The sequence below is a fragment of the Scomber scombrus genome, chromosome 10, assembly GCF_963691925.1.
Source record: "Scomber scombrus chromosome 10, fScoSco1.1, whole genome shotgun sequence".
NCBI classification, from domain to species: domain Eukaryota; kingdom Metazoa; phylum Chordata; class Actinopteri; order Scombriformes; family Scombridae; genus Scomber; species Scomber scombrus.
In genome coordinates, this window is record NC_084979.1 from 3,836,517 (window position 1) to 3,850,081 (window position 13,565).

Below are 13,565 nucleotides of genomic sequence, written 5' to 3' on the forward strand. Positions count from 1 at the left end.
TTGTCATGGATAATACACACTCATCCATTTGTAAAACTGAAGTCCAGGTACCCTGTGTCCTTGTTAAATTAAAGCTTGGTCCAGGTGAGCTGTGTTGAGCCTGTAAGTAACAGGGCCACTACATAGCAATCAGATACTGTATAAGCCCCATTTGGTGTTTTAGACAACACTGTTTCTCCACAAAGGCACAGTCATAAGAGATAATTGCATCGTGGCGACCATGGCTCACAAAGCCAGAGTGAGTTGTGAGGGGTTAAGCAGCATTTGGTGGCTGCTCACGCTTGAGACAGAGCGCACCAGGAGTTCTGTGGGGCCATGGAGTTCGGGGTAAAAGGATAATCCTCATATTTAATGTCCACATGTCCTGATCCTGTGCTGTCTAACTGAGAAGCCGTCTGCAGAGAGGAGAGAGAAAGATTTAAATTTAGTAGAAATAATTGCTAAATCATGACATTGTATCTACACAATAGTTCAAGGTACAAGGTTCATTTAAAGGGGCGCTCCACCAATTATGCAAGTAAAAGTCATGGTGAGTACTACTCAACCTGTGGAAACATCTTCATACTCTGTGGCTCTGGTCAAGTTTTGAAATTTGGCGGACGTTATCATAGCTCATTAGCTGTGTTCCATCCACTTTTATTTATCCTTATGTCTTTCGAATAAACTGTTGAACTTGTCCTGCTAGCAACCGGGTAAACTAACATGATGGATGAGAGTTAGCAAGCTCGCTAGCTGGGAGAGATGTTTTTACATCCTTTTGTGACACTTTACTGTGTGAAATGATGGATAATATTGAGAACAAGTAGAGTAAACAGCTCAGTACTAATACAGTAGAAAATAGATAGAAGCTTTGGGAGTTATTGTGATGCATCAGTACTGATCTGGCTGGCTATAGACTAGTTAGTGGCCAGCTGTAGTACTTTAGTATTACCCTGCATCACCAATTTAAGACCTTTAGGCTTTAGACTTTAGATATTTGGCACGGAACTGGGGACATAGTATGTTAAAAAATAATGGTGTTTAACATGCCAGGAAGACTGTAATGTAGTGTGTAATCAAAGACGTTGTTGAGTTGCATTATGGGAAATGTAGGATGCATGGTTTCTGCATTTTGACTTACTCAAAGTCAGAGGGCTCTGCCGGTAGAGTATATTTGTATTGTACTTGTATGAATAGGAGGTTTACCTGCGTGGCAGATGCAACGGTCTGTCCAGCATAGGGCGAAGTGGCCATGTTGGGTTCACTCTTAATGGTAGAGGCGTGTTCTGATACTGAGAGGGAGGTTGGGGAGCTGGCGCCAGAAGTGGTGGATCCTCCTGAAGAATGAGTCGAATGAAATATTGGATTAAAAATGATCGAATATTGCGACACACAGAACCAACTGTTGGTTTTTGTAGAAGATGAAAATGGAAACTTTTGACCATAATCATTGAATCTAATCTGTCACAGGATTCCTAATAAATCCAATGAATTCAAATAGTTGTCATTCATTGATCTTCTGTACTTAATACACTTCACTTCACTTTATTTGCCTTACCTGTGGATGTTTTACTCTTGGGCATCTTAGGTTTGCGCTTCCTAGTCTGAATGCTCTCTTTCTTCATAGCCAGAGGTCTGGCCACCTGTAGAAGTACAGAAACACACATTAGTTGAGCATACCTCCCAGTCCCTGATACAACAGAGGCCAATGTGTCATGACAACCCAACACAAGCTCCCCTCCCACACTGCAGCTCTGATAACAATGACCACAATGCCCTTGGAGAGGTTTTTACACTGCACAAATAATGAGCTGATACCTACTGTAGCAGAGGTTTGCAAGAGGAACACGGGTTAGAGGGGAAAGGACATGAGTGGAGAGACATTACAGGTAAACTGCAAAGAAGTAGGAGAAGAAAAAATATCAAAATCTATGTTTAACCTACCCCGTGCAGCTTCATGTAAAGACCACAGGCGTTACAGACAGGTTCTCCCTCTGCATTGCGTCTCCACAGTGTGGTGGTGCTGGTGTGGCAGTTAGTGCAGCACAGGCCGGCGCGGCGAGATGTGGTTTGCTGCAGGTAGAGGAGAAAAAAATGGATGTTTTGAACAGGCTTGACCGAATTAGAAATCTCACAGCAGTCAGAAATAGGTTCCAGACTCACATCTTTGTATCCTTGAACTATAGTTTGAGAAACTAGAATTGGACCGTTCCCTCAAGATTGAATTGCAGGATGTCATTATACGCTTTGCCACAACAATGATGAATTATTACACAACTCCGTGCAAAAAAATTCGAATAAGTCAGTAGTTGGGACAACCTTTAAAAGGAAACATGGATAATTTTCTTTTTTCTCACACTGTCACAGGTTTTGGACAACAAGTGTAAAAAAGCAACAGACAAACAGCAGAAAAAAGTCCCGTTGATATGGAGAGCCTCGTCTAAAAGCGGGACCGTCCAAGGGCAAGGTCGCCGCTGGACAAATAAAAAACAGAGAGAACAGCCCGGTAGTTGGAGGGAGATTGTTGGGCAACTCTCGCAAACCACAGCTGCTGTGGAGAGGCAAGTTCCTGGGAAATATACAGCCGTGAAGCCTTGACACCCCCACTCACCACACCACACCACACCACCAACCCCTCCACACAGCTTTTTTTGGTCCCTTTCTAAATACTCCCTCACTACAAATACACTACTTTCTGCTTTGACCTCAGTGGTGCAATATATTACAACTATAATTAGCAAAACATGGAGACAATTTTGCATCATTAAAAAATAAATTAGTCATATAGGCACAAATTACACCTTGTTTTTGGTATTTAACTGATATGTGATATGTTATCAATATGCTGTGGTGATTCAGATATTTTACTTTAAGATAAAGTCGCAATACTGCAATATAAACACATACAGCATATACTAGGGTAAAAGTCTTATCAACAAAATAAGAGAACTTGAGTATTAGAAGTAAAAGTACTACTTAATGATTAATAGGTTAAGGTATAATATTAATGACACAGCTGAGAGATTATTCATTGACAATACAGTGCCTTTTTCACACATGCACAGGTGTAAATAATAAAATGAATGATGGCTGAATTATATCTAACTGCTTTAATTTGAAGGTCTTATTGCGCAATTTGACGCACTGTACCTAAACACGATGCTATATACTCCATGATTATGAAAGAGTTCACCACAGAAATATTACAGCTAAACACTACACTAAAATGTGTTTCTGAAAACATTTGAGGTGAGAAAAAGGCAATGCAGTAACAGGATCTTGATTCATATCTGATAAGTACTGCCTGCTTTGACAGTGCATTGCGCTGGATGAAACTCATTTGCGTAAATTTGAGGTCAAGTCGTGTTTATGCAAATAAGAGACCGGCAAACTTGCAAAAAGCCTGCTGCGTCATATCTATCAAACACCGCGGATGGATCTCCTGCTCCCTACCAAAACCATTAATACTGTTGTTATTATTAATACCTGTACTCTTATTAAAAGTCTAAATGTCTGCTGTGAAAAAAAAAAAAATTGTTTGAAATTTTATGGATTGTTTAATTTATCACGTAACATTTCTCGCAATATGTTTGGGGGTTTGAGCTTTTGACCAGACAATGAAGACCTCACATGCTGTGGGAACTTGGACATATTTGACTTTTTCTTTTTCTTTTTGGATCTTTTTTAAAAGATAAAAAAAAGAACAAAAAAAAAAAAACAGCTGGAGGCCTGATCTATAACAACACATTTTGTCCATACATTTTTAACCAGCAGTGTAACTAGAAACTGTAGCTATCAAGCGATGCAGCTGAAAATAAAATCCCTTCGACACGTAGTGGATACGATAAATATTCAATAAGATTAGTACTTGTGTATATGTTAGTTACTTTCCACCATTATTAATCTGTAAATCAACATTGCATTTTACTATTAAACATAAAAACACAAATACGTCCTTGTCTATGGTACTGTTTTATTCTAAAGTAATATATAAAGTGGGCAAATCATTAAGAAAAACCTGATTTTTATAAGACTAATAATGGGTTTAAAAAAAAAAAAAAAAAAAACTATTTCTGATGAAGGGCCCTTCAATCACGCTCCGTCTCTCTCCACACTCATCGCCGCCTCTCCGTGTCTCTTACCAGGCGTTTCTGTGGTTTGATGAGCGGCCTGTTGATGCCGTTCATCTTGTGGTAGAGGCCGCATGCATTACACAGGTAGTGTCCGGTCCCGTCCCTGCGCCACAGCGGCGTGGAGATGGAGCCGCAGTTGACGCACTCTCTGCCCTCTGCGGAAAAGTCCTCCATCAGTTCTGAGCAGAGAAAAGACATTGTTAGTACATTTAATATATATTTGTATAATAAAGCATTTTAATTAGGCTACCAGCATCAGCAAATGAATCACTATAAGGTACAAAACCTACTCAATGTGTGAAGTGTTTGTTTTTATTATGTAGGCTATTTATTGATGCACTACTTTGAAAATATCTGTTTAAGTTTCTATGGTACTCAGTAGTAGCCTATTATGCCTTTATATGCCATGTTTATACCGTAATCTCTGTAATATTCATTTAATATTGAAACACAGTTTTACATTTCTCATTTTTGTTGCTGTGATGTTTTCTGATCATAAACTCGGATAAACAATATTTTCCTTTAAACTTTTAAACTTAAGGGGGGCGTGGTTTTGGGGGAGATTGTGGTTACAGGCCAATGCGTGATGAATAGCCAGAGGTGGAATTTACCCCCCTCTCACCCCCGTCCACCCCTGTAATGAAGAGAGATCAAACCCCCCTGAATGAATCAATAGGGAGAGAGACTGATGGAGGGATCTGTTTAGGGGGGAGAGAGGCGGGGCGGTCTGTTATCAGTTTGAAGGATCCAGGGGTCCCCCTCTCCCTCCCCACACACCCCTCATCCATCACAACTCTGACACACGACGGACTCCTGGCATTAATTGCCCAAATTCCTAATCCCTCAGTTTAGAAAGAGAGGGACAGAGAGAGAGAGAGAGAGAGAGAGAGAGAGAGAGAGAGAGAGAGAGAGAGAGAGAGAGAGAGAGAGACCCTCTTTGAACTTGTGATAGTGACGCTTAATATTCTCAATAAGGACAAAATACACGTTAAAATAAACGCTGAGCTGATGTATGAAAGAACAAATATAATGTGAGATTACACTGCGCAAACTGTACGTTTAAACCTAATTTAAGTCTTAAATGAATGATTTATTTCTTGATCTTAAAATAGTGTTGACTGAACGGTCCTGTAATAAAAGTTCATATAAAAACTTAGATAAACATTATATGACTGACAAGGCCTATATTTAGAAATATTATGACGATGACATATCATAGAAAAAGCAGTGAAAGTAGCTTATGATGAAGTAACCATCACACATACACACACACACACATCTCTATAAGAATAAGCGTGTAATTTCAGTGATACCGTAATATATGTAAAATAACAATTCGTGTTAATCTAATTATTGCGCACCATGAGTGGATTTTGGTTGAATTCCTCCTTAATTAACCAGTGAACCAATCAGAGACTACAGCGCAGAAATCGATCATTTTTTTCAGAGGTGCAAAAACAAATCAGCTGATCAAAGGTCATATTAGACAAATTCAACCATCAGATCTGCTTCTTTCTTTCTTTTTTTATTCATCATTAACTTCACACGCGTGTCCTCCTGGAATGAAAACTCGAGGCAGAGACGTTTCAGGCTCTGACTGTCTGTCTGATGAAGGTGATAACTGCTCCTGATTGTTGTGACAATGACTTGTTTTCAGTGCGTTATTGTCCCTGTGTGTTGATGTTTGTGTGTGTGTGTGTGTGTGTGTGTGTGTGTGTGTGTGTGTGTGTATGTGTGTGTATTGAACCCTGTCATCAAAACACTGGACTGTTGCTGTTGGGATTAAATTAACATTTTAATTGATTGGCTTATTTTAGGGACCCTCTCTTCTGAAGAATGTGTATTGTCTACATCTATTAAGAGACTTTGATTAAATCTCGTCCTCCCACAACCATTAACATCTACAGGCCTCTCAATCATACTCTATATTAAACAACAACCACGACGCCATATCTTGCCCTTTAAACAACCAACTAAATACTATCTTGAAAACAGTGTCAAAATAACTAGAACATTGAATCTTAACAGAATTTTGTTAAATAAATGAATCAACAACAATATCATATTTAGGTCTATGACCGGACATTTAAATCTATTTTAAATACTGCTGATATTTTTGGTACTTAGAAATAAAACAAGTATCACTATGATGATAAAAACATAAATAAAAATAAAGGCCTATAGTCGCTATTTTATAGGAGAGGCTAGAGGACAGTATTTGGAGAAGAAGGCCTACAGGTGAAGGTGTAGCTGTTATTTTTTTTTACTATCAGTATGAGTCCAAATGTTATTTTTCAGGTTTTAAATTGTTAGAATGAAAGAATATCAAATTAAAGTCCACATATTTATACACTTAAAGACACAGGGAATCCTGATGAACTAAACTGATGGTGGTGTAGCCTTTTTATGACTCAGAACATGATGACTACAATAATGTTTTTCATCTTGTCAGTGATAAGAATGTGTCACTTTTCCTCCTAAATTTTGTCTACTGATATCTGCTTAATTTTCTTTAATTTTATGAATATATATGAATATATTTTAAGGTTGATGTCAAGGTTTAAAATACATTTTATGCTCAATAAATACATAGTTAGTTAGTGGTAGTTTGGGGCCTGCTTACCCAGACTGCACCCTCTTCCAGACAGACCTCCTTGCCGTCCCTGCAGACTGATCACTCCGCTCTCGAAGGGTCCCGGCGTCCAGGAGGAGGTGGCCATCTCCGGGGTCATGTACGCGTATGGGCTGGAATAGGACCCCCCTACCGAGCGCATCAAAGCTCCTCCGTACTGATCCGCCCGAGCTCCGTTCCCGAGCACCAGCGGGCTCTGGTAGGTCGCATCCCGGCCGGTGTTGCTGCTGACTGGCGGGCTGTGCGAATAGGAGAAGCCGTGCGGAGGGTGAGGGCTGCTGGGTGTGAAAGAAGAGCCGTCCGTTCCGGTTTGGGGCCAGCCGTGGTGGCTCCCGAGCCCGTGGGACTGGTGGGGTGAGTCGCAGGTCTGCAGGTAGGGCAGGGTGGACAGCATGCCTGGGACTCTGGTGGTGGGGACGTAGACCGGAGAGCTGGCCGAAGGGTGGATGTAACTCCCGGAGTCGTGAGCGTAAGGGGACTGGTTGGCGGATAAAGCCAGACTTTGATACATTTTCACAACTTTTTACGTCCTGATTGGAATGTGAAAAATATTTGGAGTAATTTCTTAAACTGGTGTCAGTCCTGATCAGCTGATACACTCCACGCGTAAAGCCTCTTCCACCCTCTCCTTTTAGGACAAATGTGCACACTCCTGTCCTGTGAAAGAAAGAATTACAGACATGATTTTATGAATGTGAGAGAAGAGAGAAAAAGAAAATATAGGCAGAATTTCAATGACATTTAAAGACTCAACGTTTGGAGGAATTTGCTTATTTTCCATTTACGCAAATGTTATTGCGTAAAACCCCAAATGATAATCGCTCTCGTTTATTTCCACGCTAGTTAAACCCTGTTAGAATAACTCCTGATAGAGGAGCGTTGGAAAAAAAGTAAACAACAGCTTACTACAATTAGCCATATTTCACCTGTATCATTCTGATTGACGTGAGATGGATTAAAATGACATTAACGATCGCTGATATCTGTGAGCGCAGATAGAGGCAACTATCAGCGACCCCAGATATCCTGCACAGCCTCATTAAATCATAACCATAACGGAAACCAAATCAAACAACACAACAGATAGCGAGCCCCATTCCATATCTACCGTGCATATATTTTCTATCAATAGCAACTCAAATCACATAAAACCTTGATAATAGCGCCTGATTGCTTATAGGAGGAACAGCATTTCTTTTCCAAGGGCTCTCAGTGTATTATCTCACCAGATAAGGACGGTCGAGTGATAAAGCAGTCCGGTCCTTTTTAGCAAGTCCAATCCTCAAAAGAGGGACAGCAGTGGGGAAACTTTGTCACTCCACGCAGACGGACGATGGAACAACCGCGGAGCTTTCTCTCCCCCAAAAGAATATCCAAGTTTAATGCGTAAAAGTTGCGCGCTGAGCAGAGATAATAAGAAGCTGGAGTTTGGTTTTTTGGGTCCAGGACTTGCAAAGCTTTCCTCTTCCTGAGAGTATATCTGGAGATAGTTACTGTCGCTGATAATTGCTGATATGGGTGTGCTCCTACTCGCTCCCCTACTGGAAAATTTGTATGGGAGAGAAACACGTGACGCACTTTGGCTGCTCCGAGGTAGGCCTTTAGGTAGGGAGGGGAGGGCGGTTGGGGGGGGAGGGAAGGAGGGCCCCTAGGTGCCGGAGAGGGGAGGAGAGGGCCTAAAGAACAAATGAAGAGGGGTGTATGAACTTTGATTGCACCTGTATGCATATTTTTCTGGATAGTTTTGAGTGGATTTATATTAAAAAGGAAGGCAGTTGGATCATTTTAATCCAGATATGAGATGAAGGATATATCTAACAAACTCTTCTGTAACATATTTAATTACGGTAGATATATAAGGGCATAATGTATTCTTTTTTAGTGGTTAACCACCTTTAAATTCACAGCATTATAACCACATTTGGCGTATTAACACACCTGCTCTCGCTCGTTTCTGGACTATTCAACCGCTTCCAAATTCTAACCGGTTACTCAAAAGCGACCCGAGTCATTTTTCAAGTGACTTTAATAGAATTATATTTTTATTCGAATTAGAGGTACAACACACACCGGAAAGAGAAAGTTGTTTTTATGGTGACTGTACATTAAGTTCATGTTGTCGCTACTGCTCAAAAGAGCTGGAGGATAATGATTGAGCAGCATAGAGATATGAAATCAGGGTTATGAGATCTTGTACAGCTGACACTGACGCTATAACTAGACTAAATAAAACAGGACTAATTGCCTGATTTTATGCTTTATGATTTATATTATAATCACAGATAGAAAGACATAAAATAGGATGTATAGTGCTGAGGCGCATTAGGAACACCGAGGTCACGTCCTCTGTATATTTTAATGGATATTTTTGGGTGTTTATCAGCCTGGTGGGAGTTTATATTCTATGATTCAAACCAACACAAGATTAGTAGTGCTCTGTAGATTCCAGTCGGCTTTTTCTTTTTTTTGATATTTAAATTTGGTCGGCCAAAAAACAATAAATAAACTGAGTATGTCTCCAGCTGAATTTTATTGCGCTCCGTGCCGGAAATGTGTTGATAATTAAGATCAGATCATTTAAGACCCTCACGTTGGGAAATTATAATTGAGAAAAAAAACACATTTTATTCTAGCCGAATAACGAAATAATGATATTACATTTGAACATGAAAATGATGAATGAAACATTACAAGGTAATTAGGACATTTTAAGACTACTTTTTATGTCTTGGGGGAGTCATGAAGACATTTCTAATAATGTTAAAATCAGTTAGGCTATTTAAAAAAACAACAACCATTAACCAGGTTAGTAGGCCTGTTAGAAATAGGAATAAAGAAAGCCGTAGTTAAGCCTGTCTGCAACCTAATGAAGCTTATTTTCCATTTAAAAAAATCTAATCATGAAAAACAATAAATAACGATCCTTTGAGAGGGGAAAAGAGGCGTTGCTTTATTAGTGAATATCATCCATTTGTATCCAGACTAAAAGATAAGACACCAGCGGCCTAAATCCTTCCTCGACATTCCATGTGACTTGTGTCTCAAGCTTAACAACATTAACTGACTGACACTGTCTGACAAAAAAAAAAACATTAATTAATCCCTCAGTCAGCCTTTTTTACACCATCCGTCCATCTGCAGGGAGGATGATGGAGTCTGTCTGTCTGCTTTCCTTCTTCCTCTAACGGCCCGACACTTATTGCACATCTGTGAAACGCTCTCACATCACACACACACACGCGCGCACGCACACACACACACACACACACACACACACACACACACACACACACACACACACACACACACACACACACATGCAGATATTTTCTTGAGTAGACTCTTCCTTCTTATTGTTCTACCATTCAATTTTTTATTTAATTGTTTTCTATTTAAAGGAAGCGCACGTCATTTTAAGTGAAAGTGAATGTAAAACTTCTCCGTCTTTAACTCGATAATCTCATTTCTTTAAAAATATATTACCAAAAATAAAACTGTGGAGAAGATGTATGGGCAAAAGCATGTGAAATAACAAGAATATGAATCAGTAACACAGGTTATTAAACAGAAAGTTGACCAACTGCTACAGCTGCAGTGAGATAAAATCGCCTCCTTATCTTGGCCTCCATTCTAATCATAATTGGAAGTTCATCGCTTTCACATTTATAACCTCTGACAAAAAAACAGGTTGGATATCATCTCAAGTACAATAATGACATTTTAGCTCATTTATTATCTCCAGAAGTGTAATCAATTATATGTAAGTTAAATATGTAAATTCGATTTTTCAGGCTATATAGAAATATTTGGCAAAATAAGTAAAAGTTTAAAGCCAAATCACTTAATTATTGTTATTATTATCTAAATCGATACAATGTAAGAGTGTTGGGTTGCAGGGTGAAGCTGGAGTTACATCACTGTGCAGCAGCTGCAGCAGTGACTCTAAAGTCTCTCCCATATACAAACAATACACATGTGACTCTCCCTTCCATTCATAGGTCACCTTGGTAAGAGGAAGCTGACGTTGAATGAAGAGAGAGAGAAAGAAAAGGAGAAATTTGGTCAATAAAAGAAATATACTCCATATAGAAAAATACTGAAAAAATCAAATGAAAGTTTGTAAATACTTGTCTTGGTGTTCTCTCAGGAGTATTTCTTAAGTTTGCATATCTGTATGATATCAGGGTCTTATTACCTGATTCATTTTTGTTGTTGAATTATATATTTTCTTTTTCTCTTGCTGGTTTTACCATGTCATTAAGGCATTAAAGGATTTAGGTGACGTATGAAAAGCAATATTTTTTGGGAATATGCTTTTTTTGCTTTCATGGTGAGAATTAGATGAGATGATTGATATCACTTTCATTTAATAAGAAGCTGTAGGCAGGAGAGTGTGCATTAGTACCATCAGGGGCCTCAGGGTACTAAAGCCACTGTACCCCCAAACAACTTTTATGTTATCCTGATTGGATAACGCTGCTGTCAGGTGGAAACTTGTAACTCCATATTTAGTTTTGGACATAGTAGGTTTCTAACAGTGACCATAACGATCAACATGTATGGTACAGTATATGTATGGATTTGATATATGTATGTATATGTATTTTACATGTGTTTATTCATAAAAAGTGTGTGTGTGTGTGTGTGTGTGTGTGTGTGTGTGTGTGTGTGTGTGTGTGTGTGTGTGTGTGTGTGTGTGTGTGTGTGTGTATGAACAGTAAGTTGACTTATTTGTAGTGGTGATGTTAGGTTTTTGGGACTGCAGATGGAAATGAACTAGTAGCTAAATCTGGTACAAATCACTTTCTCTCTTTTTGGAGATCAATGTATTTTGTACATGCTCCCTGATATAAATACAAATAAATAAAATAAAATAATGGGTCAAACCGTGTGTCATATTTCTGTAGAACCAGATAAAACCCCCCCCCAAAAAGTTTTTTTAATTTTCTCTCCCTTCACTTAGGGCACCTTTCCTGTATGGTACATCTATCCATGCCAGCACCTCTAAACTCAAACACATTAGGTTATAGACACAGCCGGTTGCCTGGCAACCTCATCTCTCTTGACCACAAGAGAGTCAACACTCCTTGTGGTCAACTTGTCATTTTTGCATGTTTTTTTACTGTGTGTGTTTTTGACTAAATAAGATGTGTTGTTGATAGTAACATTTTGGAAGTTCTGACTAGTGAACTTTGTTTCCTTTGGACGGAGCTAAGCTATCTATTTTCCCTTGTTTCCAGTCTTTATGCTAAGCTAAGCTAACTGTATCCAAGCCCTTGCCTCGCTCTAACTTGTAGCAAGAAAGCGAATAATCATATTCCTTTAAGAAAAAGTATATATGTAGCATACAATAAATGTATGGACTATATCTAAATATATAATATATATATAATGTGTTACAAACACGAGTAAGACCATGTGGTGTAAGATGTGAGCCTGTATGTGCGTGTGTTCCTCCACCACTCTCACATTCCTTCTACTGGACAAATAAAGTGATTCTGACTCTGTTGTGACAAAGCTGATTCATATTGTAAAAATGAAGGCCAGTACTGACCAAAAAAGGGAAAGAGACTTTTTAAATTTTTTTTTAAAGAACACAAAGCCAACAATACTACATTGACCAGTTCACAATGAGACCTTATACTGACTCAAGCAGACGTCACATTTGGTCCAATCAAAGCTGTATTATTGCCAACAGTTGAAGAAAAATAGTCATGATAAGTCATTGCTTTAAAATCTGTGTAAAGCAAAAATAAGCATGCTCTGAGTTTGTTACACCACAAAAAATGTGTAATTAACCGCCCGGCCAAATCTGGATGATTAAAAAAAAAAAAAAAAAAAAAGCCACAAAAGTAAACAGTATTTTCTGCTCTGAAATGCTTGGGGGGGGGGGGGGGGATTTTCACAGTCCAACTGAACAGCTCATACCAAACTCCCTGTATAAAAATCTACAATTTAAAAGAAGCCTTGCTTGTAGATGTAAGGTTAGCAGTCGATGGTGCTTTGCTACGGCAGAGGATTAGGGCCAAAAAACAAGACCTGAGATTTCAAGAATAAAATTGAAATGTTTTGAGAATGGAGTTGTAATATTTGAAGAAAAGTTGTCATTTTAGGGGGGAAAAAAAGTTTGTACATTTAATCAATCAACCAATCTCAATCAATCTTTATTTATAAAGCACCAAATCACAACAAAAGTCATCTCAGGGAGAAAAGTCATAATCGTAGGTGAATAAGCTCATTATATTTTAAGGCAAAAAAAGTGAAGAATGAATCAGATGTGTGACCATTTTAAAGAATTAAGGAGAGAAGTCTCAATGAAGTTCTGGAGTCCCTGCAACGAGTCCTTTTGCTCTGCAGGAGTAGATGGTCAGCTGAGAGCAAAGCTGGGAGCAGACATATAGGAAAGTGCTTCATGACAGAGACATTTATGCCAGAAGTCTCCATGAGATCAGAGAAGAAATGAACAGCATCATAAACGGTGCAAATCAACATCATCATGATTGCATACTAGTAGAAGGAAGATGAGAAGATCATCAAAGTCTGTGAGAAGAAGAACACAGAGTTACAATGTTCCTTCATCCAGAAAGTCATGGAGTTGAAGGCAGAGATTAAGGTGCACCAGTTCAAACTGGAGAACACTCATCTGAAAGCAGCATCAGAGAGAAAGAGGAGAGTACGGTTAAGTTCAGTGGAAAGGAACTGGCCATCAAGAAGAAAGACTCAGCGCACAAAACAAGAATATGACGTATGAAACATACTTGGAGGAGCTGAACATGAGAAGAATGAGAGATGAGAGAATGAAGGAGGAGATGAAGCTCCTG

The 13,565-nt window shown here is 39.0% G+C and overlaps 1 protein-coding gene across 1 annotated transcript; it reads right to left on the minus strand.

Moving 5' to 3' along the window:
* Positions 1-255: 255 nt before the first annotated feature.
* On the minus strand, positions 256-7,255 carry gata5 (GATA binding protein 5). Its single transcript, XM_062427468.1, has 6 exons — positions 6,736-7,255; positions 4,122-4,291; positions 1,924-2,052; positions 1,538-1,622; positions 1,186-1,316; positions 256-395 (listed from the first exon to the last, which is right to left on the minus strand). The coding sequence occupies exons 1-6, from the start codon at positions 7,253-7,255 to the stop codon at positions 276-278; spliced, it is 1,155 nt and encodes a 384-aa protein (XP_062283452.1). The 3' UTR covers positions 256-275.
* Positions 7,256-13,565: the final 6,310 nt, after the last annotated feature.

What these genes read in the sequence shown, in the direction of transcription:
- gata5 (XM_062427468.1), bottom strand. Translation starts at nt 7,255, where the DNA reads ATGTATCAAAGTCTGGCTTTATCCGCCAACCAGTCCCCTTACGCTCAC. An exon ending in TGGAAGAGGGTGCAGTCTGG is followed by an intron (nt 4,292 to 6,735) that starts GTAAGCAGGCCC and finishes TTCTCTGCTCAG; the next exon opens with AACTGATGGAGGACTTTTCC. An exon ending in CAAGAGTAAAACATCCACAG is followed by an intron (nt 1,317 to 1,537) that starts GTAAGGCAAATA and finishes CTCATTCTTCAG; the next exon opens with GAGGATCCACCACTTCTGGC.